This window comes from Bombus pascuorum, chromosome 11 (genome assembly GCF_905332965.1).
Source record: "Bombus pascuorum chromosome 11, iyBomPasc1.1, whole genome shotgun sequence".
Taxonomy (NCBI): domain Eukaryota; kingdom Metazoa; phylum Arthropoda; class Insecta; order Hymenoptera; family Apidae; genus Bombus; species Bombus pascuorum.
This window is the reverse complement of record NC_083498.1, coordinates 5,876,787-5,901,762: the sequence shown is the minus strand read 5'-3', so window position 1 is coordinate 5,901,762 and position 24,976 is coordinate 5,876,787. Positions and strand designations below refer to the sequence as shown.

Genomic DNA, 24,976 nt, shown 5'->3' with positions numbered 1-24,976 from the left:
AAATTAATTTAAAAGAAAACCGGCAAATTTCGACTTTTATGCTATTAGTATCAGACAAATTTGACCAAAGCCCATCAAGATTCTGCTACTAATTTCTACAATTTTTCACCGTGTGCATTCGCTGAAAAAATTCAATTTCCGCCACGCGAATTAGCAGATGGAACGGACAACGAAATATTTTGTTTTTCTTTTTAACGTTTCCGTCGGCGCTTCAATACCGGGACGATGATTCAAAAGCGGCACGATGGAGTCATCCACGGTTTCTGGTCGATATTTTAACGAGAAAGAAACGAGTCAACCCCTAGCGACCGTATTTTTCCTATATCTTCGCATGTAGGCCAAGAGTCCGTTGCAGCTAGCAGCTAGCAGCTAGCAGCTAGCTTTTTGTTTCCGCGAATTCACCGCGCGGATCATTACGCGAAATGATGCAGTCGCTAAATCCGGCTTTCGAGAAATTTTTTTCCTCCCCCAAGCTCTTCTTAATGATTATGCGCCTTTTTTAAAGTCGTCGGCAACGTTGCTCTGCACGCGCACCACGCGATAATTAAAGTATTCCCGCGCTTCGCGTGTCTTCCAATTAACACTTATTTATTTATTACGGAATTACCTGGCCGCGTTTTTGAGGTCGAGGTAATAGGAGTCGAGATATAAAATTTGTCATTTTAAATTAGTTTAAAAATGATACGTTCTCATGCCGGAGAAAACATTTTCCCTAATAGAGGCAAGAGCTTAACCCATTAACGCGTTGATCGTCATGGTAATCGTCTGTGATATACGCGTTACTACATTTTTTTTTAGAATGATTAGAACAACATAAATTTTGTGCACTAACAAATTTACAACAATGAGAATGATCTAGGTAATGTTGTTGAGAAAAAGTACTGAAATATAATATTTTGCAAGAATTAAATTTTATGGTGTAATACATATATCTCGATGTATTGCGATTCCCAAGCCACAATATACAGGGTGTTAAGAAAATCCACTCAATATGTATATAGTACATAGGATACACTATATCGTGTAAAACAATCTTAGTCAACATATGTCGAAAGCTCAAGCGTTTTTCAGATATAAATATTTTTATATGTTAGCACCATGATTGACCATACTACTCGATACTTATAGAAAGTGTCCCATATGTGCTTCTATCTGCATACACGTTTAGCATCTTCTTCTTACAAAGCTGCAAACTCCCTCGAAAATTCCAGATTTCTATCGTATTATTTGCTGGTTTCAGTTATGTAATTCTTCTGTCACTCATCATGATGCTGAAATAAAAAGGTGTTTATATTTCGGAAACGGTATTGTTTTCGACCTATGTTTACCAAAGTCCTTTGTCCAGTATGGTATGTTCTGTGTACCATATAAACATTGAATTGTTTTATTTGTGTATATAAAATACGCGTAGCAGTCAACGCGTTAAGGACTAAACTGAGCAACATTATATGAAATATATCGCGTGAAAGCAATATTATTGAGAAATGCAGCAAAGTAATTTACATATCGTTTTATCGGGGTACAAAAATTGTATTAGTACAATAGATACTTGAGAAAAGTCCACTATACAAATCAGAAACAGGTAAAAAAGACCTTTTTGTTCCAAAAAAAAGTAATTTATTGTAATGCTAATAGATACGTCGATCTCGTCAAAACTTTGTAAAATTGCGCAGGATTAATCATCTTAATCATTCGTGGCTGTGTTCGTTATTAAACGACCTAATAAAAACGTAACTTCCTATCGTTCGTAGTTCGTTGGAAAACGGTGTGGAAACAACCATTTCGATGAAAAGTCGAGAAACGTAAATTCGACAAGTTGGAGCTGGCTCGTAAAACGAATCACTGATTAATAACCCCAGCGACTCGCGTGGATCGATGATAAACGGAATTTCTATCGAGTATAAAACGTCGGATAAAAAAAAGGAACAGGAGAAAAAATCGGCTGGAGATTGCTTTTCGTTGGTTTCCATTCCACCGCGGCACGCGGGTGATTACCGATGACTATCGAGGCCGTCGTTGTTTCCTTTGCGTTGCACCCTTTATACTCCACCCTTTCTCCATGTTTCACCCGTTACCAGAGGAAACACCGGTGAATTTGTCCCGACTTTCCATATTGTCGTTTGGATGGCAGACAAAAAACAATGACGGCTCCGAAGGGAGAAAATCGGTAGCCGGTATTTTCTATTTTCCACGTTGAAGTTCTTCCTTCTCGAAATCCTCTTCTCGTCTTTTGTTTAGATACCAAGGGTTGGAACACCGACGTCTTCTTAGATAAAACTGGGTCGGTTTTTTTGAAAGACGTTGCTGCATTATTCTGAACACTGGCCGTACACTCGTTTGAATATTCGTACCGTCGACATTTCTAATTTAAGGCCACGTTGTCGTTTCGGCGGATTCGTTGAAACTTTACAGCAACGTTTCGATTTCTACGCGTATAATATTTCTTTCTAATATCGTAGAATTGTTCTGTTGAGAACGACTATTCCCTTATCTGCGTATTTGTCAGTGGAACAAACGCTGCAGGCGATCAAATCGTTTCGTTTTCAAACGTCACTTTTTTTTGGCAACTCGGACGTGAAGCTGGCCGAGTGTGAAAAATTCAGTTGCACTGCGAAACTCTGGCCGGGTTGAAAAAGTTATTCCGAACCAGGCGTCGTTTGCGGCGCCGGCTATTGGCGACCAAAAACTCGTTTTGCGAAAATTAATGCGAGCTTCTCTTGCCTCTTCTTTTTTTTATTTTTAACCATCGAGTTTCCTTTTCGTTGACGCGAAAACGTTAATCTGTTAGTTGTCTTTTAAAAATTTCTGTAATCATAAAATTCAAATTTAATAGAAACGCATCGGTTTCAAATAGGTTCTTAATTCCTCCGAACTTAGATATTAAGTTAGTAATTAGGTAAACAAATTCATTTGGGTTTTCTTAATAGAGCAAGTGTTATTACCTTCATATAAGATGTATTTATACACGCGCGATCAGAGGATAATTTATTTACTCCATTTATTCCACAAATCTCGTTAAAAAATTAAATTCACGTGTCTTCTCCACTTTTTTAAAATAATATTTATACTATTTCTCGAAACATTACAACCTATTAGTCAGGCCAATACATATCACACCATTACACAGTGACTACAAAACTTTGTAATGGTTATTTTCACCTGTCTTTCTTTTCTGGTCTTCTTATCGAATGATACGAGAACAACTTCGATCGAACATACGATAGTTTGAAGAAACTGTGTGAAATTAAAGTTAACCTAACTTAAACCAACGTAAGAGCTACAAGGGTTGCATAGATGGGGGAACGATCACGTCTAAAAGATCGTGAATCCAAAGGACGAGTTAACTCCAACTTTAACGCGTTAAAGCCGCTTCTAGACGATTATATCCTCACATTTCTGGACAAAGAAGCTAACGAGCATTGTTCGTCGAAGACCGATGGCATCCTAAGAGTGAGATGCGAGGACGCGATTAAATATTTTCACGGGAATTCTGACGTAAGAAAAAGTGGGCGTGAGTTTTTGAATTTCTCTTTTTCTCACGGGAAAGGCGAATTCTTTCTGTCCAACGAGACGGCAGAAATGGTAGAGACGGGTCAGGTATGCGGGTTTGAACACTTTTGTCTGATAAAATGAAATTCTCCGGCAATCGTCTGAGAATTTCATCGTTCTCCACGGAAAAGGAAGGGCATCGTAGGATCGGCGAAAATGTCGGGCGTAAGATATTTGGTGCATGTGCGCCGTTTCACTAAGATCATGCAGCATGCACGAGCGAGAAAAAGGTATCCCGGTGTTCGAATGGGAAACGAATACTGTTGCGAACGCGCGGAATGCCCCAGAAAGAAAATAACGCTAGAATACACGGCCAATTATTTGGCAAGAGTAATTTTAATTCCACGTGAATCGCGATATCGGCCATCGGCTGGGAAAGAAGGAACGCGTGTGTATTTTGTTAATAAGGATATAAAATTTGCTGCACTGGAATTCCGTTCGTCCAATTAATGTACTCTCGTATAATTAATAAATCCCGTTCATTCGTTTCCACGTGTTTGTCTTTTAAATATCATATTCGCCATAATTTTGCAGATTTCAGTGCAGTCAATTTCGGGGCCCAACTAATCAACGCTGAATAATATTATCGTTAGATATGCAGAATGAAATTGGATTTTGTTTATTCGATGGGACCGATAACGTACGCACTTGTACATTGAAATTGATGGGATAGTTGAACGAAAAATTTCCTAATCCCGGCTCTTGCTCTTATCTTTATTGGTAATTGTTGTACGTATTTAATAGGTGGAAAAAATCGCTACGTATTAAGGTTTCATTCGTTTGATTGCATCCGTAAATGTATCAAATTGCAATTGAAATCAAATTTCCAGCGTTCTTTCTTTTAATAATTCTTCATTAGCGACTGTACCATGATCGTGGAATGGGCAGGAACGTATCGATATGGGTCAAGATACACACACGGGCGGAAAATTATCGATCTGGACGCAGAGCGAAAGAAGAGAACTCGCAGGTGGAAAGCAGTAAGGGTAAATTACTGGCTTACGGAACAATTCATCGTCGCCAGTCACGAAACTTGCGATAGTGAGAAAGGTATAGTGGAAACATAGGATGAGGTTGGAGGTTTGGGTTTCGACTAGCAGCCAATTTCGTTGGCTACCAATCATTTTAGTAAATACATAAGAGCTAGATGCTAATGAGGCTAGGAATATTGGGTAGCTTCGGAGCAGTACGTGCTAAATTACATTACGTAAGTTACGAACAGGTATCACTGCTTTAATGGATATATGCGAGTATTCTCTCCAGCATTAACCCATATCTCGCCTTTGTTTCCACACTGGAATAATCCACGCGCCGCGTTGCCCCATTTCTAGCCGTGTCTCGAAATAAGAACCGGGAAAAGATGTTTACTATGGTTGAAATTTAGCCGATGTAATAAATATAATAAACGTAAAAAACATTCTACATCTGAATTAATAGAGAGACAAAGATATCCGAACAATGGAACAGTCACTTTTCCGATACGAAGTTTTACTTGTTCGAATAGAGACGAATTTGTAGTATAATTACAGTTCTATGTGCGATATCCTACAATTAATAAGCTTTTATAATCTTCTATAATATGGAGTAAGTAACGCTCATACGATATTGTATTAGGTTGATTTGATATTAGAAGAACGTGAAGCTTCGTTACTTGTCAAGGAAACAATATTTACTGTTATTACCATTATGAAGAACATGTCTTGTACATAATAATAGGTTCGTAACAAATGCCTTTCTCTGTTACAAGTGGCCATTATGTCACTTATAATAGAAGTTGGGATATCAGCGTATTCGGATAACGTTGGCTGAAACGTAACAGAGAATTCTACTGTGTCAGTAAGAGAATAAAGATCGATCCTTGATGAAAAGTTGAGCGCAGTTCCTCCCGACATTTATAAGAGAACTTATTCTTTTAAATGATATTAAACGTCCCTTCGTCGTCTGTGAATTTCGATTGATCTCAACTAAGTCTAGCGGAATATATCACTCCATCGGGATGGACTAATATGATGAAATCCACGAATCAAATTCATCTCTCTTTCTCTTCTCTTTAGTTATATTGACAGCGACGCGCCCTTATTGGAAATTGAGCGAATGCAAGACCTTTTTCCCCACGAATAAATGAGAATCGCATTTGTGTTGCAGAGTCGCCAGCCGACGGCGTATTCTAGTTCAATTAACGCAACAAAATTGATTGAATCTTCTTGCGCGCGGAATACGCTCGAAAGCGTAGTCTGCTCGACGGAATAGAAACTTGTTTCCGTCTTCGATGACAATTTATCGAGCTCGCTTGGAATTGCAAAGAAGACAGATCTATGCAGGCGAGAATCAAATTTGCGATCGTAGTTTCGCATCGATTCCGGGCTCTAAGTCGTCCTCTATCCGTTCGTTCTCCGCCTCTCGTCTCTTCTCTTCACTGGCTGCCCGAACTCGCTGGAAAATTCACTTGCCAGCGAATAATCCTCTCGTTTTCTCGGTCCGACCGGTTTTCTAGACTAACCCTTAATCCAGACGAAACAGGAACGCGGGAAAAGGGGGTGAGAGAGAAAGAGAGAGAGAGGGGAGAAGGACCAATTGCTATCTTGCACCGGTGCCTGCGACTCCTTTGAAATCAGCGTAAACTTGTTTCGCCATCAGGTGCAATATCTCCAGGCCGATGATTGGATAGCATATTGTCCGCCGTTGAAAACGAAGACTCGTGTCCGCTCGTTCCTTCTCGCTCTGCTCACGTGTTCGCGTCTCTTTTTATACTCGTTAGCCAATCCTGTATTGGAATGACGCGGTTAAGTCTTGTAAAATCCAGTTAAAATGCAGATCCGATCAATGAATTCGGTAACGATGTGCACTCGGTCGAAATCGAAACGAGCTTTTCTACCCCAACCAGATTTATGCGCGTCTCGTTTTCGCGTGTTCCAATCGAGAACCGGCCCGGTTCCGCTCGAAACTAACACGCGTTCAAACGATGAACTGGCCTAGGTTTACCGCTCATTCGGGTCACTCGGTTCTCATAGAGGATATAGGGGTTTTATCTCGGGAAGAAAGCGAAAAAATCGGCCAGGCGATTAATTCAAAGCGAGTACAGTCGAATAGAATACAATCTCCTGTAGAGTATCGAACAACTCTACTACATTTTCCACTTGTTGTTTCCCTTGTCCATTGTGGATTAGCGTTTTAATTCAACGCCGATCGCGCTACCAGCTTGCTGTAAACTTTCGTTAAGCGTAGATTCAATTAGCCTGCGACGACGACGACGACGACGACGAAACCGCTCGTTCCAGTAAAAGCCAATGTTCGTCGTGAAGCTGTGCAGATGTTCCTAACGAGGCTTTCTCGTGTTCCGGATATCTACAGCCACCGATTCCTTCCATTAAATGACCCTTTTATTCGCAGATAAATTCCTAACACTCTGTTACAGCAGTTGCCTTCAATTTTAAAGCTGCATCGGAATACCCCGAGAACCTTTTCATCGGTTTCATCGCATTCGGTTTTTACCAACGTTAGTTCTTGTTTTTCGCCACGATGACGCGATCAAAATGCAGATATTATGTTTTTCCCGGTGGCGATCGATTTTCGATCAGTGGAAGGTGCAGCCAGGTTTTTATCCTTTGTGGCGAGCTCTCGCATAATCCTGAGAAGGATCGTCGAAAACTGCGCCTGCAAGTGGCAGATTTGCATCGAAATCGGATTTCGCGGCGAACCAAATCGGACTTCCACCCCGTGAATTTTCGTTTGCCGCCGAATTACTTTCGTTCTCCGTCTTGACGCGTCGCGAGACATCGATGCCCTTCTATTTTCATTTTCTTCGACGATTTTAGATAAGAAGTGGTCTTAAAAGTGAAACGTCAAAGGGATAAAATAAGCCTCGAGAGGACCAAGCTCTTCCCTTTATTGCTACGATGCAGCAACATATTGTCCAGACATTTTTGTGCTTATGAATAAAACATGGTAGAACGTTGTCTGTCACTAATGCAAGCAGATGTCTGATAAAGAATTTCCTATCTGAAAATGCAATTTTCGACTTCATTTAAATATACGTGCATCTAACGTGAACATATTAAATATGTACGTGCATACGTCTATCGGTGAAAAGTTTAAGTGAAATGGATACGTATATTGAATTTTGATACATTTTCGTCCAGTCTCTACATAAACAATCGAGCTTCGTTATTCGATGAATATTGTTTTTACCTACCAGCTTCTCGTTAATTTATAAATTTCACTGACATCCGTGTATCGTTAACACGAATTGACTATAGCGTTTTAGCAAGAGAGAAAGGTAAACCGTCAAATATCGCACTGGATAATTTCATGGTTTAATTCGGAAATCGAATCCCTTCCATGTAAAAATACGTCCCGACTTTCCGATCGCCTACGAGAGAACTTCGATATTAGCTATGGAGTTTGCAAGTTTGAAGATTAGACAACTTTCGTTCGACATCAGTGAAATTTACACATCGCGCGACCGGAACAATCAACGTGCCCCGCCAGTACCAGTTCCCGATAGCCTTCCTAACACTTCCGCGAGTAGAAGATCCGACAGGATCCTCCCGATCTTTCTGCAGGAAATGAATAACCGGGTACCGCCTCGAGGGATTCGGCGAGATCGTTATTTTAACTTTGCTTATTCGATGGATAGGCGATAAAAAGTCGAAGCATAAATAAGGAAAACAATTTCGTTCCTTCTTTTCACTTTTATCAACCTGATTATATTGTAGGGTCTTTACTACAATTAGTTTATTTACAATAAACGGATTAAACAGATGTTGGTTAAACAGAAAACGATGATTGTTTAACGTGAACTAATTACAAGAACGTATTATAATTAAGACAAATAGATAGTTAATTTGCAACTCTCGTCACCACGGATTCAACGCTCTTTCGACAACGCTAGTGTAACGCCAACCACATCAGAGATCAGGCCACGTTTCGGAACCGATGGGCTGATGGAAATAAAGATGTGGCGGCACTCGGCGACAATTTATGTTGCCGAAGCGAGGTGCCTAATTAACCTTCAATATCCCAACGGTCCTTTCGCCGAATCTTCGAGAAGAAGGTGTGCGTGGCAAAGGTCGCGGACGCCTACCAAACGCGTGGAATATTGAAAGGTGACAAAGAATCGGATCCCATCGAGAGTCAAGTTGTAAGAGCTTGAGTCTTAAAAAGTCGCGACTAGAGTTCAGAAGTAAATTAGAAGTAGTTAGTGTAAAACAAGTGTTAAGAAATAAATTCTCTTTTTTATTTTTTTATTTTTGTCTTTTATTTTCATCTTCGATTTCTTTTTTTTTATTTTACGTGACACTAGCAACACTATCTCGATAATGCAATTCGCACTTTCTGCCTTATCAACTCACACACTGACTGTTAATTCGTTTTTCTCCTTTAGCATCCCTTTGTCTTTTGTCTTGGCCTCACCACGTACGTGTTTCGCAACCGCTGGTGGCCATGCAGGCCTTTTCCGCGAAACTATTCGATTAAAGGATCGACAATACATTGTTCGTCCTGTCGGCACTTCGGCTTTCTCGCGACACTGTTTATAGTTCGCCCGATATTTCTTAGCCCTTTCGTCCACGATACTATGATACAATATAATTAATTTTGCGATCTTAGAATTTTTATATTTCTATGTATTTAGCTCCAAACTTAGGATACGCAATGACTTGAAAATATATTTGACACTGTTGAGGTTATTAGATGTATGTGAATACAAAGGAACGCGTGGATAAATTGTAAGGTAGAAAATACATATTTTAAATACTGAAGTGTAAATATAAATCGAGAATATAATTGAGCTGATCCAGATCCGCATGCTAGCAGTGTTACCTGTTACCTGTACAGGCAACGTTGTCTGTGTACTGTTTATGGTTTCTGTTATGCCTTCGACCCAGTCTTTTGTTTATACGCTGTCGATGGCTTCAGTGCTTGAGAAAAATAAAAGACTAGATGTAGAGTTTTCTTAGAAGTGGTGACCACTTCAACAGATACAAATTTGAAATATGTTTTAATGTTAAAGAAAGTACACTCGTGTCGACCTATCTCGTCGCGTGTCGTCTTCTTCGTGTCACAAATGAGTCGTATCGTATCGTAATATTTGCACTCGCAAACATCAAAACCGAACGAGCTGAAATCGATTTGTTCCTGATAATTCTGAACTCCCCGGCTAAGCAAGTTCCTTTTTAAATTTAAGAAACGATTTTCAGGTAAGTCTGACATAGAGATAGATGGCACCCTGTGGAAATGTCCATTGTATTTATATGTTTGCGAGGACGTCAATGATCAAGGCGAATATACTGATCACGTAACGTGCAAACATAAACGTGAATTCCATTAAGCGAACATTAACGAACCATCTGTTCTCCATCCGTAGAGAACCGACAGTAGGATCGGACGCGGTCGACATCGATCGGCTCGAGAGCAAATTCTAGAGATGCGGTTAATTATGTCAAAGTGGCTTAATCAAGACTACTTGACTCGAGCTTATGGCTGCCATACGCTTGCTGCAAGGACGTAACGGTGCAAACGTGTCACGTGAATGTCAAATTATTCGCTTCGGCCAGTTATCGATTACTGATTACGATCCAGTCATTTAAGACAATAGGATAATGATAATCCTTGACTGATTATCGTATCACCGATCATTTCCTTCCGTTAAAGCAGAACCTCACGATTGACGTCGCATCAGTTAAGAATCTTCCAATATCAGATTCCATCAAGATTAAACAAAAATTTGCTCTCTGGTTATCGTTACTTTTAATCGCGTGATATTCTCGCCATTAATGTGTCCGCAAACACAGCTTTGCAAATACTTGGCTTTGAATAATACAACCATTCGAGCCTGTTTCCGCTGATAAACGTATCCGCAGATTCGATTAGGAATCACGAATTCCATAGGTAAACATCGATTCGTATATTTTAGATTTTCAATTTTCACGATGAACGACGTATTCGTATTGAGAGCAATTTTCTATGGCAATCGTTGGTATACGTTCGGAGAGTCACTATGATTCCCGAAGAAACGAGCTCAAATATTCACGAGCATGGAAACAAGATGCACAAAGTGTACTAATAACATGATCGAAACCTGAAACATATCTCGTTCGTACATCGTTTATGCAAATTGATCAAGCATATCTACGAGCAACGAAGCGTATATTTTTTTTAACAAATGGGAAAGCGAAATATGATCAGTCGGAATCCACAAAAATGATCGATTCACGAGGGCGAAGAGGAGGAGCACGAACGACGTGAGAAATTTCAAAGAAACCGAGCAAAGTTTCTACAGAGTTGCCTTTATTGTCGATTCAGAGACGAATTTCCTACAAATATCAAGGAAGCACGAATCGTGCAACACGAGCATCGCATGGTAACCTCTGCTTCTTCTTTTTCTTCTTCATCTTTTTCCTCCTCCTTCGCCGTATAGATACTCCGACGCAAAACGATCGTTCTCGTTTGTTGCGATTCGAGATTTTGCGAGTTCACGGATTGAAGTATTCCCACAGAGAGCGTCGTTATTTATGGTCAAGGTTCTGCGCGATCGCGCGAGTTTTCCCAACCGGCGAAGACATAATTTTCATTCATAGCTATGTCACTGGTTACATAGAACGTCGCAAGTTCCGGTTGCATGGAAACCTGATATGCAGTTGGAATAAATCCAACGATTCGAGTAGGAATTCAATCGTAAGATGGAACGAATCCAAAATAATAATTTGATTTTGAAACATGATTTGTCAAAAACTGCTGTATCCACCACTAAACTATTCATATCGTAAATTCGTATTATTGAAACCATATTGTGATAAAAAATATCATGATTTTCTTATACGATCATCATATCACACAGAGCTAGATAAGTTGAAGAAAGCATGGCCGAGTTTAATTAATTGTACAATCAGATGCAATTTTCCTACGACAGAATTAAACTCTATGACACGATAAATAACATTCGCAACAATTGTACAATGTGACGAATATTTTGTTAAAAACGATTGGAATTTGTTCGACAATCAAGGATCTTAAACTATTTCGTTCTTCTGGAGAAAGAAAGTAAGATAGACAAGGGTAGCTTTTGCCACGAAACCCCGACTGTAATTGTTCATCGCATAACCGATACTTGTGTCAATGGTTATAACACATTTGAAGCTTATCGCTCGTTACTGTCGCCCCTCGCTACTTCGCCCCCATCAAGCCCATATTTTCACTATAACATTTCCTTTCTCCACTAAAAGCATTCGTTAGCTAGAAATGTCCCGTTGAGAAGCTAGAAATCAATCCTCGCTCAAAGCTACTCTGTTCCGGAACACAGCCTTCTCCTTCCATCCTCGAATTTACTATGGCTTTCGCCGCTTGTCAAAGCGGCTGCACAAGGATGTAAATGCAGCGGGGCGCGTCGATGAAACGTGTGACGCTGCGAATATACGTAGAAGCGCAGTAACTGTTTCTCGGTGTCGCGAACTTTCACGTAAAATTCCCTTCCACGTGCCATTTCCATTCTCATTAAGAACAAGACGCGCGAGTCGTCGTATTTCGATCGCGGCAACTCTATCGTGGCGATGAGCATCTGGAAAGTTTACTGCGCGACGCATCTTCGTCCAATTACAAGTCTACCAGGTCCCGATGTGGCGAAAATCCCGTGGGCGCCTCGTAATTAGCCGTAGAAACGGAGTAGAAAATAGAAGTGTAGCGAAGTTGGTCCCGGCCGTATTCAGAACACGTCGTAGAATTAGTCCTATTGATTGCTGCTCTCCTCTGTCATTCTGTCTCTTTCTCTTCGACTGTCTCTCTGACCGACAGCGAGGCGATAACTTCGTTCAGACGGAAATACGAGATGATCTTCGTCTGGAGACTGGGCCGGTTGTGTAGCCTTGCTTTGCCTGCCACAATAGAGGGGTAATTTCTCTTCCTCCGTTTCTGATTCCCTCTTCGCGTCGCTTCTCTGTTGCGAGGGCGCGTCGTCGTCGTCGACTAACTTGTTTCGAGTTGGTTGTACTTTCGCGAAATTGCCAAGTCGCAGTCGGTGTGGCCTCCGCTTTTCAGCCGATCTTGTTCAACACAGAGGACCGTTTTGAGCTAATTAACAGCAGCGTATCCCAATCAACGCCACTTTCATCGATTGGACGATCCGTCTCGAGAGTTCTGTAAATATCGGCCAACCAACGCTGTGTTTCCGATTCTTCTGTCGCTGTTGCGCGGAGAGTTGCTGCTGGAGAAGTACGCGTTTCCAGAAATGTTACCTTGGCAATTTAATTATTAAACTGCAGTTACGTCACTGATGCTTTAATATCGTAAAATTCAATTCCGACCAGAATAATCAAATTTCTCGTATATCGTGAAATACCATTCGTCTTTGATACAATAACGAAGGGACGAGAAAATACAGCGTACTTTAGGTTCAGCAAACAGAAGATAGGAGAACGAGGAAACAATTCGAATGACTCTGTGTTAATCGAACACGATGAAAATTACAAGGCTCTCGTAACAGATCCAATGAAAATTCAAAACATTTCGTATAATACATACAATATGTATATTCATGATATTTCTTCTCTTTTCGAATATTCTCACTGTATATTACGAAATTATAAGAAAAAAACCTGGTATAACAAACAGATAGGATGCCTGTGCTTCGTACGAAATATTGGAAAAGAATTTACTCGGTTGTAGCGACAGGATTTATTACACAACTCTCTAAGTACTCTCACTCAACCGAACGTTGCCTAAAGACGTAACAATCGTCGATCGAGTGCCGTGCTTCCTCGAAATAGAACTCTCTCTTCTCTCTTTGTAAGAAAGATTACTTTTGTCAAATGCTAACGAAACTAGGTTGAGCAATAACCCAGATACATAAGAAAAAGGAACTTTTGCCTCTTATGCATCCAGCGTTTTAAATATCGCTCTGGGAACCGTTAGTTACCATTTTCGTGTGGCTTTCGCGTCATTTTCATAGGACCTGCGAGATAAGGCTACAAGAAAGAGCTGCACGCGATACGCGGTAAGGCCACGGCGAATGGCCAAAGGAAAGTTAAAACACGAGAACCGTGGAATGCTTCAAGCGAGCTACCTATCGCGAAAGAGACGTCGACAGTTGACACGACCTTGTCAGCAATAAAACTCGAGTGTGTCACGAGTAGGTCAAGCATCTCGCTGACCAACGTGGAGGATGTGCTGTGCAAAGAAACCTACACTCGACGGTCACCAGCCGAAGGTATTCTTCGACCGTTTGTCCTTGTCTCCTCAATCAGACTTTGATTAAACGATTTCGAAATGTTCGGATCGATTCACTAGGTCAGTTTAGATTAAAGAATTACAATAAGAGTAGTGCTATTAAAGAAGAAGATATTTTACTTTGAAAGAGAACTTTGAAGAAAGAGAAAAGAAAAAAGAAAGAAGCTGCAAAATATCACATAATTTGTCGAGCAAAGTATTCTTTTCTTTAGGTCGATTCGAAATAAAGGTACAAGAGAACGACGCTCGGATTTGTAATTAAAAGGAAAAATCGTATTTTGTAGGTTTGTATTTTAGTTTAGGAAAAAGTTTGTAGTACTTTTAGTCTTATCGACGCGTACGTTGCGTCGCTTTATCTGTATTTGAATAATTTTCCTCGCAGTTTTGTACGGTTTGAACAAACATCGTTACCTAAAATAAAGACCTTTCTGATGAAAAAGGGGCGTAAGTTTGGAAAACGAGATAGCTATATCTCAATAGCGTGACAGCGAATATTAAAGAAGAATTCGTGAAATATTTCCCGTGTCATCGAAGCGAAACGAAATTTTCCAAGCGATTTTCAGAAGGAACCTTTGCAAATTTACCCACGTTCTACATTTAAATTACAAATATTACGAGAGATATAACTTTAGAGGTTGCCCTCGCCAAAGATACATCTTGTTCTCGTTGCCCTGACTGCAGTTGGAAAAGCTTCGACAGCGTTCGACTTAATAGCGACGTTTGTCTTAGGTCGAGGTTGCAGCTGTTACTTCAATTTATTTATTGCACTTCCGATTAACGAGCAACCGATGAACCGTTCAAACTGTAATTACGATATAACTTGTGCTCTTTTATTCAGTAAGATACACGAACACGAACCAACAGTTGAATGTTTTACCAGCAATTAATTAATAAAGTTAAGCAGCTTGCTACCAAGTTAACTTGAAGCGAACTCAAACTTCAAATGGGGAATCTTCGATGAAAAATTTCGTTCCTTACCACCTATTACCAGTCTATTAAGTCCATGTTGAATCTTTCAGATTGATTTGGCCTAGCCTTGCTTCAAGATATAAATAGCAAGTATAGGAGAGAAACGTTCGACCAGAGAAAAAGACGTAACGCAGTATATTTATGGGAGATTGGCCGAAGTCGCTTTCAGCTTCTCGCGATATACGTGTCGCGTGGTGGCGGAAGGGGATTGATTCATTTTCACTGAGCTTTTCTACCCGGGATCAAGCTGTATTCAAGCAGCTGCCGCTTATCGCGATACCAAGGGCTTGTTCACAAGCGTCGTTAAAAAAATACGGGTCACACGGCAGGCCAGTGGTTACCAGCCCGCTTTTTCGGGAACTTTAATCTTCGCTGAGCTCTCTTGCGTAGTTTCACTGTTGTTAATTAATTAATAAAAACTTTACAAGTTATTAATATTGATAAATTCCGAAGAATAACGCTAACTGTGTTAGTAATAAAATAAGTAATAAACCAACATTTGGCAGGGAACAAATCGTAAAAGAGAAGAAGTATAACATAAAATTTGTCAGTTTCTGATGTCACCGGTTGATTAATTACTTAGGTTGTAATTTGTGGAACTACAATTTTTAACATACAAACTGCGAAAACATAATCTATGAGAAGTAAGGAAAAAATGTTGGATGTAGTTGTGCTGTAAACACTTTATTACGAAATGATAAGTATACCGTGCATGTTTATGCATTTTTTGGGAAATTTGAAAGTCTAAAACTGCACAGAATGCACGTAATATGCAAAAATATATAAAATATTCAAAGCATAGTACTCGTTACACCTAACACCTTAGTAGGTAAAACAATTTTTTATCTACGTTCCACTTTTTTAATTATCCTCATCGAGGAAATATGAATTTGCATAAATATCCGCAGTCTAGTTATAGGCAAATATTGAACGCAGCTTGATATACGAATTTAATAACGGAGTTTGCATTTTTAAATGAGAGTTTAAGCGTTTCAACAATCGCTAATAACGATAGTTACTGTCAGTCATATTAGATCATTTCAACAAACACTGTGTAAGTACAAAGAAAGCAAATACGATCCATATTTGATATTGTGTAGTGCAAAGACCATTATAGCACTCGTATTTTCTTCTAATTAGAACGTTTATGAATGTTTATACAATTTACATTTCTATGGACATAACTAAACAAATGGGAGTTAGACAAAAATTCGCTTCATATAATAAATATCATAAGAGATACTTCCATATGTATTTTTGCATCTTACAATTTTCCATAAATATCTAAAAAAGTATACTGTAAAAAGTATTTGTATAACGTACGAGTTCATTTGTAGAAGCATTGTTTTAATCAATCTTTCTACGCTCCTTGCAATCTTGCTTGCTGCATGTTTCATGCTTTCCATGCATTACCTTTCGCATTCTTAAGTTTCCCAAAAACGCACAACCTTCTGCTAATAACTTCGTAAGGAAGCATCTACAACGAAACTTGACACTACAATTCTTCTCTTATTCTCGATTCTTCTGAATTATGCTTGTCGAAGCGGCCTATATAGAAGAAACTTTGCTCCAACTCAGCCTATCGCAACTCCCATTATTCATCGTTATCGCAGAAAAAAATATTTCGTTAAATCAACAAGAGAAGTGGGAAACTCGCAGTATCCTTCCATCTAATCGTCTCCTCAGATTCCAAGGCGAGTACCTGAATTCTGAGAAGGAAACTTTTTTTCTTTCTGCGCGCCACGCTCAGCTCGACTCCCAACGTGGAAAAGCAATTCGCCTGTTTTTTTGTCAGTGGCCCGAACCGCGACTTGGGAACCGCTGACGTGGAGGGTCTCTTTTGCGAGCAACGGAGAATGCTCGAAGCACCGACCGTTTCGAGGGAGAAGTAGGCCAGCTTGTGCACGTAAAGACTCTATTTTTTGTGACGCATAACCGTCGAGGTCGGTCAAAGGGAAACCTCAGCAATTCAGCGAGATGTGACACGTGACGCTGGGATCGCATGCCAACCGATCGGTCGTCGATCCTTGAATACGAATTAACCAGCTCCCTTCTGGCCTTTTTTCAGTCACGAACCAACCAGGAATCGCGTTCGAAGTCGACAGAATTATCCGTGGAGAGATTCAGAGACCACGAGGGAGTGTTTTTGTTTGAAGAATAAATGAAGGATAAAGAGAGAGAAAAAACACACGAGGAATATCCATTTCTCGCGATTTTCACTTTTACAGCATATTTTGATCGCGAGAACCGTGATCGTGGAATTATCCAATCGCGATGATTGCAATGTTCGAAATATCTGTGTAGGATAGCGTAAAAGATTTAGCATATCGGTTAGAAACAAATTTGAATAAAACACTGAGTTGGACAAGAATCGCTACGATTACCGTAAAACAATGGCTAATCTAATATCCTTTTTATGGTGTCTAAGTAAAGTTATAAATTTCATTTTATGAACAACACAGTTTACATTCATCGGACGAAGGTTGTGGCGTTTCCAGTGGACTGAAACACTGAAACTGAATTTTCTCGATAAAGTTGTTCCGCGACATTTCTTGTTCCTCCGCCTTACCACCGAACGAAATTTCAGGCAAGAAGCTAACAGTTGCCGACCTGATAATGTTTTTAAATTATTCTCGACTAGTTGAACGCTCGAAGCGCGATAAGCTCGACTAGCTTCAAGCAAAATACAGCAGGAATTATTGCTACGCCGGGATAAGGATAATCCTCACGTTCGAGGATTAATTGTATAGTTCCGAGTTCTCTCGCGTGAACGCTATCGGGTCGCTTCGATCTAACGATTAACCGATTCTAATTGCACGTTCTAGCACGCACGTGACCGAACGGAATTCCTCTGCGAATCGGGCAAACCCGACGAACCGTAGCGATATTCGAAATGCCAAATCCGCTTTGCGAAATTTCCTCGTCCCGTTTTGCGAATTAAGGTTTGTTTCTTCCGATTCTGATGCAAATCGCCAATTAAATAACTCGATCGTTACGACTACTTGATACGCGTGAGAAATACAATAGCTTGGAATTAGGTAAGTGTTTTCGGTTCTGTGATTTGTTGTTAGCGTGAATCTTTAGTTTCGTGTCTTGGAACTATGCGGTTACAACGATCCATCGCGGTCTATTACGGTGAACGTCGACTTCTTCCCGTGTAATTAGTTCTTATTGTCGGTGAAATCAAATTAATTGCGATTCAGAGTCGGCGTAGCACCCACCGGTCGTCGATAACGGTCGTCTTTTTGCGCGTCACACCGGCCGGTTATTAATTATCTCGAAATTCAACGATCGCCTGTCTCGTGACAACGTCCCCTTGAAACCTGCTAATTAGCAATCCACCTATTGCGCCTGGATTATTTTTTCGAGAACACAGACGTCGTGTCCTATGCGTCGAACGATAGAATTCTTCGATTGGAAAATGTTTGGCGATCGAGAACTAGAGAATCAGAGTGATTACAACCGTAAACGTAACCATAGTATTATACGGTGAAATAACATATTTCATGGGAAATTTAATTATAAAATGTATAATTAAACGATAGAATAATATTTAATTATATATATATATATATATATATATATATATATATATATATGTGGCTAAAACGAGATAGTAACAAAATAGTATCGATTTTTTCGTTAGAACAGAATTGTATAATTTGCTCTACTTTTAACGTTAGAACCAGTAAATTCGTTAGAGCGACGCGGCCACAGTTTCCCTTTTCTTGCAATTACCAGAACCGTGTAGGTACTTTAGGCAAAATTTATATCGCTTTTTAAGATCCAATAGATTAAGATCCAATTAAGATCCAAGTGCAAATATATCTTCCAATTTTATTTTCAATATACGGCGTTAATTACAATCGTTTATCTACAGTTTAGAATTAAAGACCCACTATATTTGGCGTTAAAGAAAGCCGAATAAAAAATCTATCGTTTAACAATTGTTTCTGTCTCATAAAAAACACACGACTGAAAACAATAGAAAATGATAATTGTCTCTAATTCTAGATGGAACGTTTTGTGAGATACCTCAACTATCTAACAGAATATCACTGCACGAGTAAGTAACTACATTCTGTTATTCTTAATGATATGTACTATAATCTTTTGCAAAACACTACATATTTGTTAGACTTATAAAATTCAAATTCGAAGCTTTTTCGTCGTTTATGGTTACAGTTTACAAAACGCTAGTTGTCCACAGTTGTATTTTTCTTTATATGCGCGCGTGAAACGGTAGCAAGGCGTTCAGATAAGCGAAAATCTTAACTAACAGCTTCGAAACGAGACTGAACACCGTTGATAGTGAAATTTTAAAGAATCGTAGGAACGATGGGCTAGAACAGCCGCGAGACACCAAGGAATTTGAAACAGTAATTCGCGGAGCTGTTCGTAATTGAATCGGGAAACGAATAAACTGAATTGTATATTTCGTGTCCCATTGCATTGGTATTCGTTAAATCAATTAAATTATTGACGCTCGAAACGATCGGATCGGTCGGACGAACATTTTTGCATCTGTCGTTTACCGATACGCCGGCTGCAAAATCCCAGCTGCAAATTCTCGATAGATTCGACAATAAAATATCGAACGCGTTTCAGTACTCTTTATTACAGCGTGCGTGTGAATATTTTCGTTTATTAACGTAGAGACACGGTAAACGATAACGATCGTCCTTCCAACACCTTTTTATTTCTTTTTCTTTCTCGCCAAAATGATGGACGAGGTTAATTATTCTCATATCGCTAACGTGGATGGTCGACTTGCACGGCGATGGATTAGCGAGCTACTAAGGGAAAAGTGCGTGTAAATTCGCTGGTTATTGTGTTCGAGGGAAGTTTCATTACAGTCGTAAAAAGAAACGCTATTGTTGGTAGGATGGAGCGATCTCGAAAGCAAATGTGTCCGTGGTTATTCCGGTGAAATACACCGGCGAGTGTAGAGCGGTTTAAAGTAGTAACAACTAGAATGTAGCTATATTTGTTCGTCTTCAGTGTTATCCCAATTAAATCCACAATGGATAACATTGTTCGACGAATGGGATAGAAACGGGTAAGAGTATCCAACTCAGTGCTAACTACGAGTAGCAGCCATCGGGCAATCTGTCCCGGGAACCGAATTTGAATTTCGATCTCCAAACGTGGTTATAGTTGGAACGAGAATTGGCGTTCACCGGCAATTAAACGTGTCCGATATTGATTTGTTTCTATTCGCGCAAACTTTTGAATTTTCAAATTCCAATTTTTCAATTGCTGCAGTCTTTAACAACATATTTTAAGCGTTTTGCTTATCAGTCCTGACGAAGTCTATGTGATTGTTAGATTGCGAATGTTTATGCAATTTTAGATTTTTATGAACAAATCACTAAACGAGTAGAACGTCAACAGTTTCTTTCATTTTCTAAATGGTATAATTTTAGCATTTTATTGTGGTTATCTGTAATGTATATTTTTGCACATTACAAGTAAAAGTTCGTTTATGTATATCTGAACTGAGCGCAACATAACGCCGTTTGAATAATCGCATCATCGTGCAGAATCGTTGGTTTAATCATCTTCGAATTATTCTATAAAAATAGATATTAAATTGGAAAATTTTCAGATGAAAATGTAACAACCTTTTTCAATTTTTACCCTTGTTTCTCATATACCATCCTCAAAATTGTCCATTAATCGATTGTTCTCTTAATTGGTGGTGTAATAATTAAAATTCTACTGTATATGTATCCTGTAAATTTTTACTCGTCCATATTTTCCACGAGCACGTACACATTCGCAGCAGTCGCGTTCACATTCTACACCAACACCCAGCTACCGAAAACAGGTCGCCATTTTTTCGAAGCACAGTCGACAGCGTGACGAAAAAACTTTCCCCTAATTAACCCGCACGCTATCCCTCGCGTTTGCTCGCTACCAGCGAACCACACGTGCCTGGTGAAAATCGTTACCTAAACCTAAACTACTGCACTGTGGCTAATGAGAAGCTGATTTTCGAAGGGCGTTCCGACCCTCCAACTCGCGCCACGTTGCCTCTAAAATTAATTTCCCTCCGGCAAACGGACTTTGTTTACGGCGGTCACGTTTTTCGCAGACTCTTTCACGCAGACAATCGATTTCGCGCGTTCCGCTCTGCATATATTCGCACTCGTTACGTGACCAGCTTCGTCGAATAAGCGAAAATTTTGCCACTCTCAAACTCTCTCGTTCCAACACGCTTCTTGCAATGTTCAATTTTTCGTCGTACGGACGATCGATGATTTTCCTCTCGCTTCGACTGTAAATATCCTCTTTCCTCTTTCTTCCCCCCTCTCTCTTCCTTTCTCTTTCTCTGTCTCTTTGCACACTCTCGCGACATACCCCTGATTCTACCCCTTGTTTCCCGCGTTGGCATATTTATCGCGCGAACGCGCCCGAAAGCGCGATTCCGCTGGAAAAGCGAGCGCGAACCCGTAATAATTTACAAGGAGTTAGAGCGTCAACGGGCTGCCGTGTTAGCAGATTCAACGCGGCCAGGAACAAACGGATAGATATTGGGCCGGCTTGTCAACGCGTTATTTACGACTCGTTGTAATGTATTGATTTTGCGCGGGTCAGGATACCGACGAAACCAGCCGTGTTTCGGGCTTGCCAAGTGAAATACGCGTGGTTGAACGACGTAGACAGATGACGGATTTCCTGCGATCCTTCTGTCCTCCTTACTTTAAAATCTACGACGAAACGTGCCAGAAGTTTTATTACTTTCTCGTGTCTTTGTTTTCCTTGCTACGATTGAAAATATTTGCTCATTGTTCGAGTCCCTCAGAAAGAGGCAAATTGATCGCCCTTCTTAGATCAAATCTGCCATTAAACATTCCAGAAATCTGAACTTTTAGTACTTTCTCGTGTCTTCGTTTTTCTCTGTATCGAAGATTTTTAGTCGTTATTCGTGTCTCTGGAAAGCCAAATAAATGGTGGATTTCCTGGCATCGTTCTACCCTTCTCTGACAAAACCTACACCATTAGTTATCCCAAAATTCGGTTCTTTTTATTTCAAATATTCGGTCATTGTTCGAGACCCACAGAAGCCCAATTCACTTCACTTCTTACGAATTTCTTAATTTCGTTATCTCTGTCTTTCAAACTGTATAATTAGAATGAATCATACAGAAACGATCTCTTTGGATATTTCAACGTATTCTGATAAATAAAGAAATGCCGGATGAAACGTTTTAACGGGCAACTGCAGTTCTGAATGTAGGCACGTTTTTGCGATTGGAAAACTGTACAGTGTACGACCGTTTATATTACCATTGTTATTTTTTACAAAACAAGTTATTTATTACAAAACTATACTAGTACAGTACGTCGCGTAAATGATTTCAACTATGACAGAATTATCGAATCGTACAAAACTACCAGCGTGTAATACGTAATATACAATATATTATAATCTGTGACGTTTATCTTTCCGCGAAGGATTTTCACGCACACTATAGCCTAACTACGAGAGAGCTACCTTATCGAGGTTGAAACCATTCAAACGGAAGTTTCGATCCGCGAAAGAAAAACACGAGAAAGCGCACCGGAGTAGAATCGGAACGTCGTATGCAGGCAGACACGTTGGAGAGCACTTGTGTTTACGAAATACAACGGGAGCATGGAAATGGGAGTGGCCCGAGACAGTTTTCAAGCAAAGGAAACGCCGAGCATGAAAACACAGCTTCGATGTCGAATTTTTACGGACAATTGGCCGCGAGAACATAGATTATTTTATTGACTTTGGATATATTGGGTTGGTAACTATGTGATTGCGGGTTTTGTCAATACCACCTAATGACAAAACCCGCAATCACTTAGTTGCCAACCCAATATATCATGACACACAATTCATCGCGTAATCGAAACTTGCTGGAACTTGCAAAATGTTCTGAAAAGAATTGCTAGAAAGAATTTTTGGGTCATGAGTCTTGTCCGTGTACAAGAACATCGGCTCTTACGAATTCGTTTCTTTGGTTTTCGTTGGAAAAGCTGACCTTAAAAGCTCCTTTTTTCTCTAGAAACCGCGCTCGAGAGTATACATCGAGGTGTACCGGTCTTTTTTAATTCTGTGGAGATAAAGAACGCCTGGCGTAGCTGGAATTTATAGCAGGCAAACTCTCCCGAACCCTCCTGAACCGTTTCGTTAACTTTTTTCACCGTGCGCAAGCCTCGAATATAGTCGATAGAATTTGAATGCATTTCGAGACGATTCTAAAAGCGGTAACGAGCAAAGTTTCGTAACTGGGGTGTTGCACCAGGCGGTTGTTTTCCATCGAAACGTACTCTGTTCTTTTGTTTTTCCTCGTCTTAAACGAGCATTGGAATCGTTTCAAATTTGGTTTCACGAAGGAAGAGTGAAAGGTCTAGCGAGTGAGGCGGGTCTCGATATTACATCGATTTAAAATCTTGCGAGCGAAAGATGAAAGATAAATTTTTATTCCTCGAGCAATTAAGTTTTGTCTAATCAGAATTTCGCAGTCTATTCGTTACGATCCGAGAATACGACACGTTAAAAATTTAAATATACAGAGTATGATATAAGTAGATCATGGCGTTTAAGGAGGATCGTCACGCACGAAGCTGCATTGCGTAGGTCGGGTCAAGTTTTCTCGTTTAAGTAGAGCAACGCACGTATATCTACACACGTTTAGCGTACCTGTGGGTAGTAACAAATATACATACAGATTAAACGAGAACGATAATCGTAGACACATTACGAGATGCTGGAACGAAGCTCGGAACATAGCGAACACTGAAGCGATGCAAGCACATCCAGAAAATACACGGTTCTCCCGAAAAATTGTCAATTCAATCCCGAAGTAATAAAAACTTAGAAAGAAAAGTATGTAGATAGATGGAAACGATCTGGAAGTTTCGCGCAGTTAACTCGAGGTGGATATTTTTTTTTAACGTGCCAGAAGATAGGAGAGACAGAAAGACAGAGATTATGTTTGGTGTGAACAATACCTGAGTCCGTTCGCTGCTACAGGCAGGTAAAACGTGGTGCTTGGTGGCGCGCCACTCTGGAGCCAGTCCCCTTGGTTGCGGCCGCGATGACACGTAATGACTGGTGAAGCGAAAAAAGAGGCAAAACTAAACCATGGAACTTATAGCGTGGTAGAAAACGAACGCGAAGGGACAGGCTCCAGCTCTGTTTTGCTCGCGTTACTATGATCGATGAATCGATATCGGCAACGGGAGGAATGACGAACTCGTATAACTCGCGCGTTTCGTCTCGTTCGTAACTGTTGCAACGATACGTGGCGTTGATAGCGTACGTAGCGGCCGCGAGGAATCAACAAGAGCAAGTGAAGAGGCTAAGTAGTGCATGCTTGGCTTTCTAGCGGACATACCCAGTATGTCCATGACTCGGCCTCGTGGCTGCGCTCGTGATGCTGGCGACAGTAGTACTGGCGTCGTTTCGGTCAGACTTCAGTTGCCAGTACCGACGACGACCACCACCACTTCCACCACCACCACCACCGCCGCTAGCATCGTCGGCGTCCCCTATCAAGAACCGAGTTCCCCACCAACATTCTCCAGTGGGCGTGCTTCCACGATAGTCGGAAGGGGTACACGGTGGACAGAGAGGGGTAGAAAAATGTTGGTCTCCCCCTCTGGAACGCTCTTCTAACCCCTTTGCCGCGTCCTAGCCTTGCCTCTGTGTGGAGAGCCAGCCTGTAACCCTGCGCCTAATATTTCTACGGGACTCTGTGGAGCCGACGCCGATCGGTTCTCCTTCCGAGAAAACCAGAGTCCACGCATCCGTACGATCCTGGGTGGATGGCGAGGATTCTGTGCGCGCGCGAGCTCCAATCGACGAGGTCGCGGGTGATGTTAGGGGAAGTGCGTCGCAGCTCACCCTCGAGATAAATCGACGACACTGGGTCAGGAAAGAACGGCTTTGTAATTTGGGCTAACACCGCCTTCCGCCGTTCTCCTTTTTCCTTTGTTTTCAATGATTTAATTCCATTAGGGCGTCGAATACCGATCAGGTTTCACCGATTTTTCTTCACGTTACGAACGTTAATGATAAGCAGCGTTGGCAAGTTCCCCTATCGCCGATCGCTTTTATGGAAAATCCATCCAATTTAGCCGGGTCGAATGTTTGAAAAAGCCAGGCGGCGGAAGAACCGACCGGTCAATGATAACAATTCGAGCAGAGTTTTATCCAGTTCAATTCCGGCTATTGTTTCCCTCATGCAAGTGAAATAGA

General features: G+C 40.6%; 1 protein-coding gene and 1 long non-coding RNA gene across 4 annotated transcripts in view; both read right to left on the bottom strand.

Moving 5' to 3' along the window:
* LOC132911628 (complexin) overlaps window positions 1-24,976 on the bottom strand; it is a 330,756-nt gene that overhangs the window by 39,725 nt on the left and 266,055 nt on the right. Inside the window, exon 1 of one of the 3 annotated variants that reach the window (XM_060968359.1) lies at window positions 24,114-24,216. The exons of 1 other annotated variant lie outside the window; for it this stretch is intronic. In XM_060968359.1, the coding sequence (XP_060824342.1) occupies window positions 24,114-24,126 (13 nt within the window). In that variant the 5' untranslated portion in view covers window positions 24,127-24,216. Of the gene's footprint in view, window positions 1-23,727; window positions 23,934-24,113; window positions 24,217-24,976 lie in introns of those variants that run through there. One more of the 3 variants, XM_060968360.1, reaches the window with a different exon arrangement.
* LOC132911631 (uncharacterized) overlaps window positions 1-24,976 on the bottom strand; it is a 271,608-nt gene that overhangs the window by 39,725 nt on the left and 206,907 nt on the right. The window lies entirely within an intron of this gene.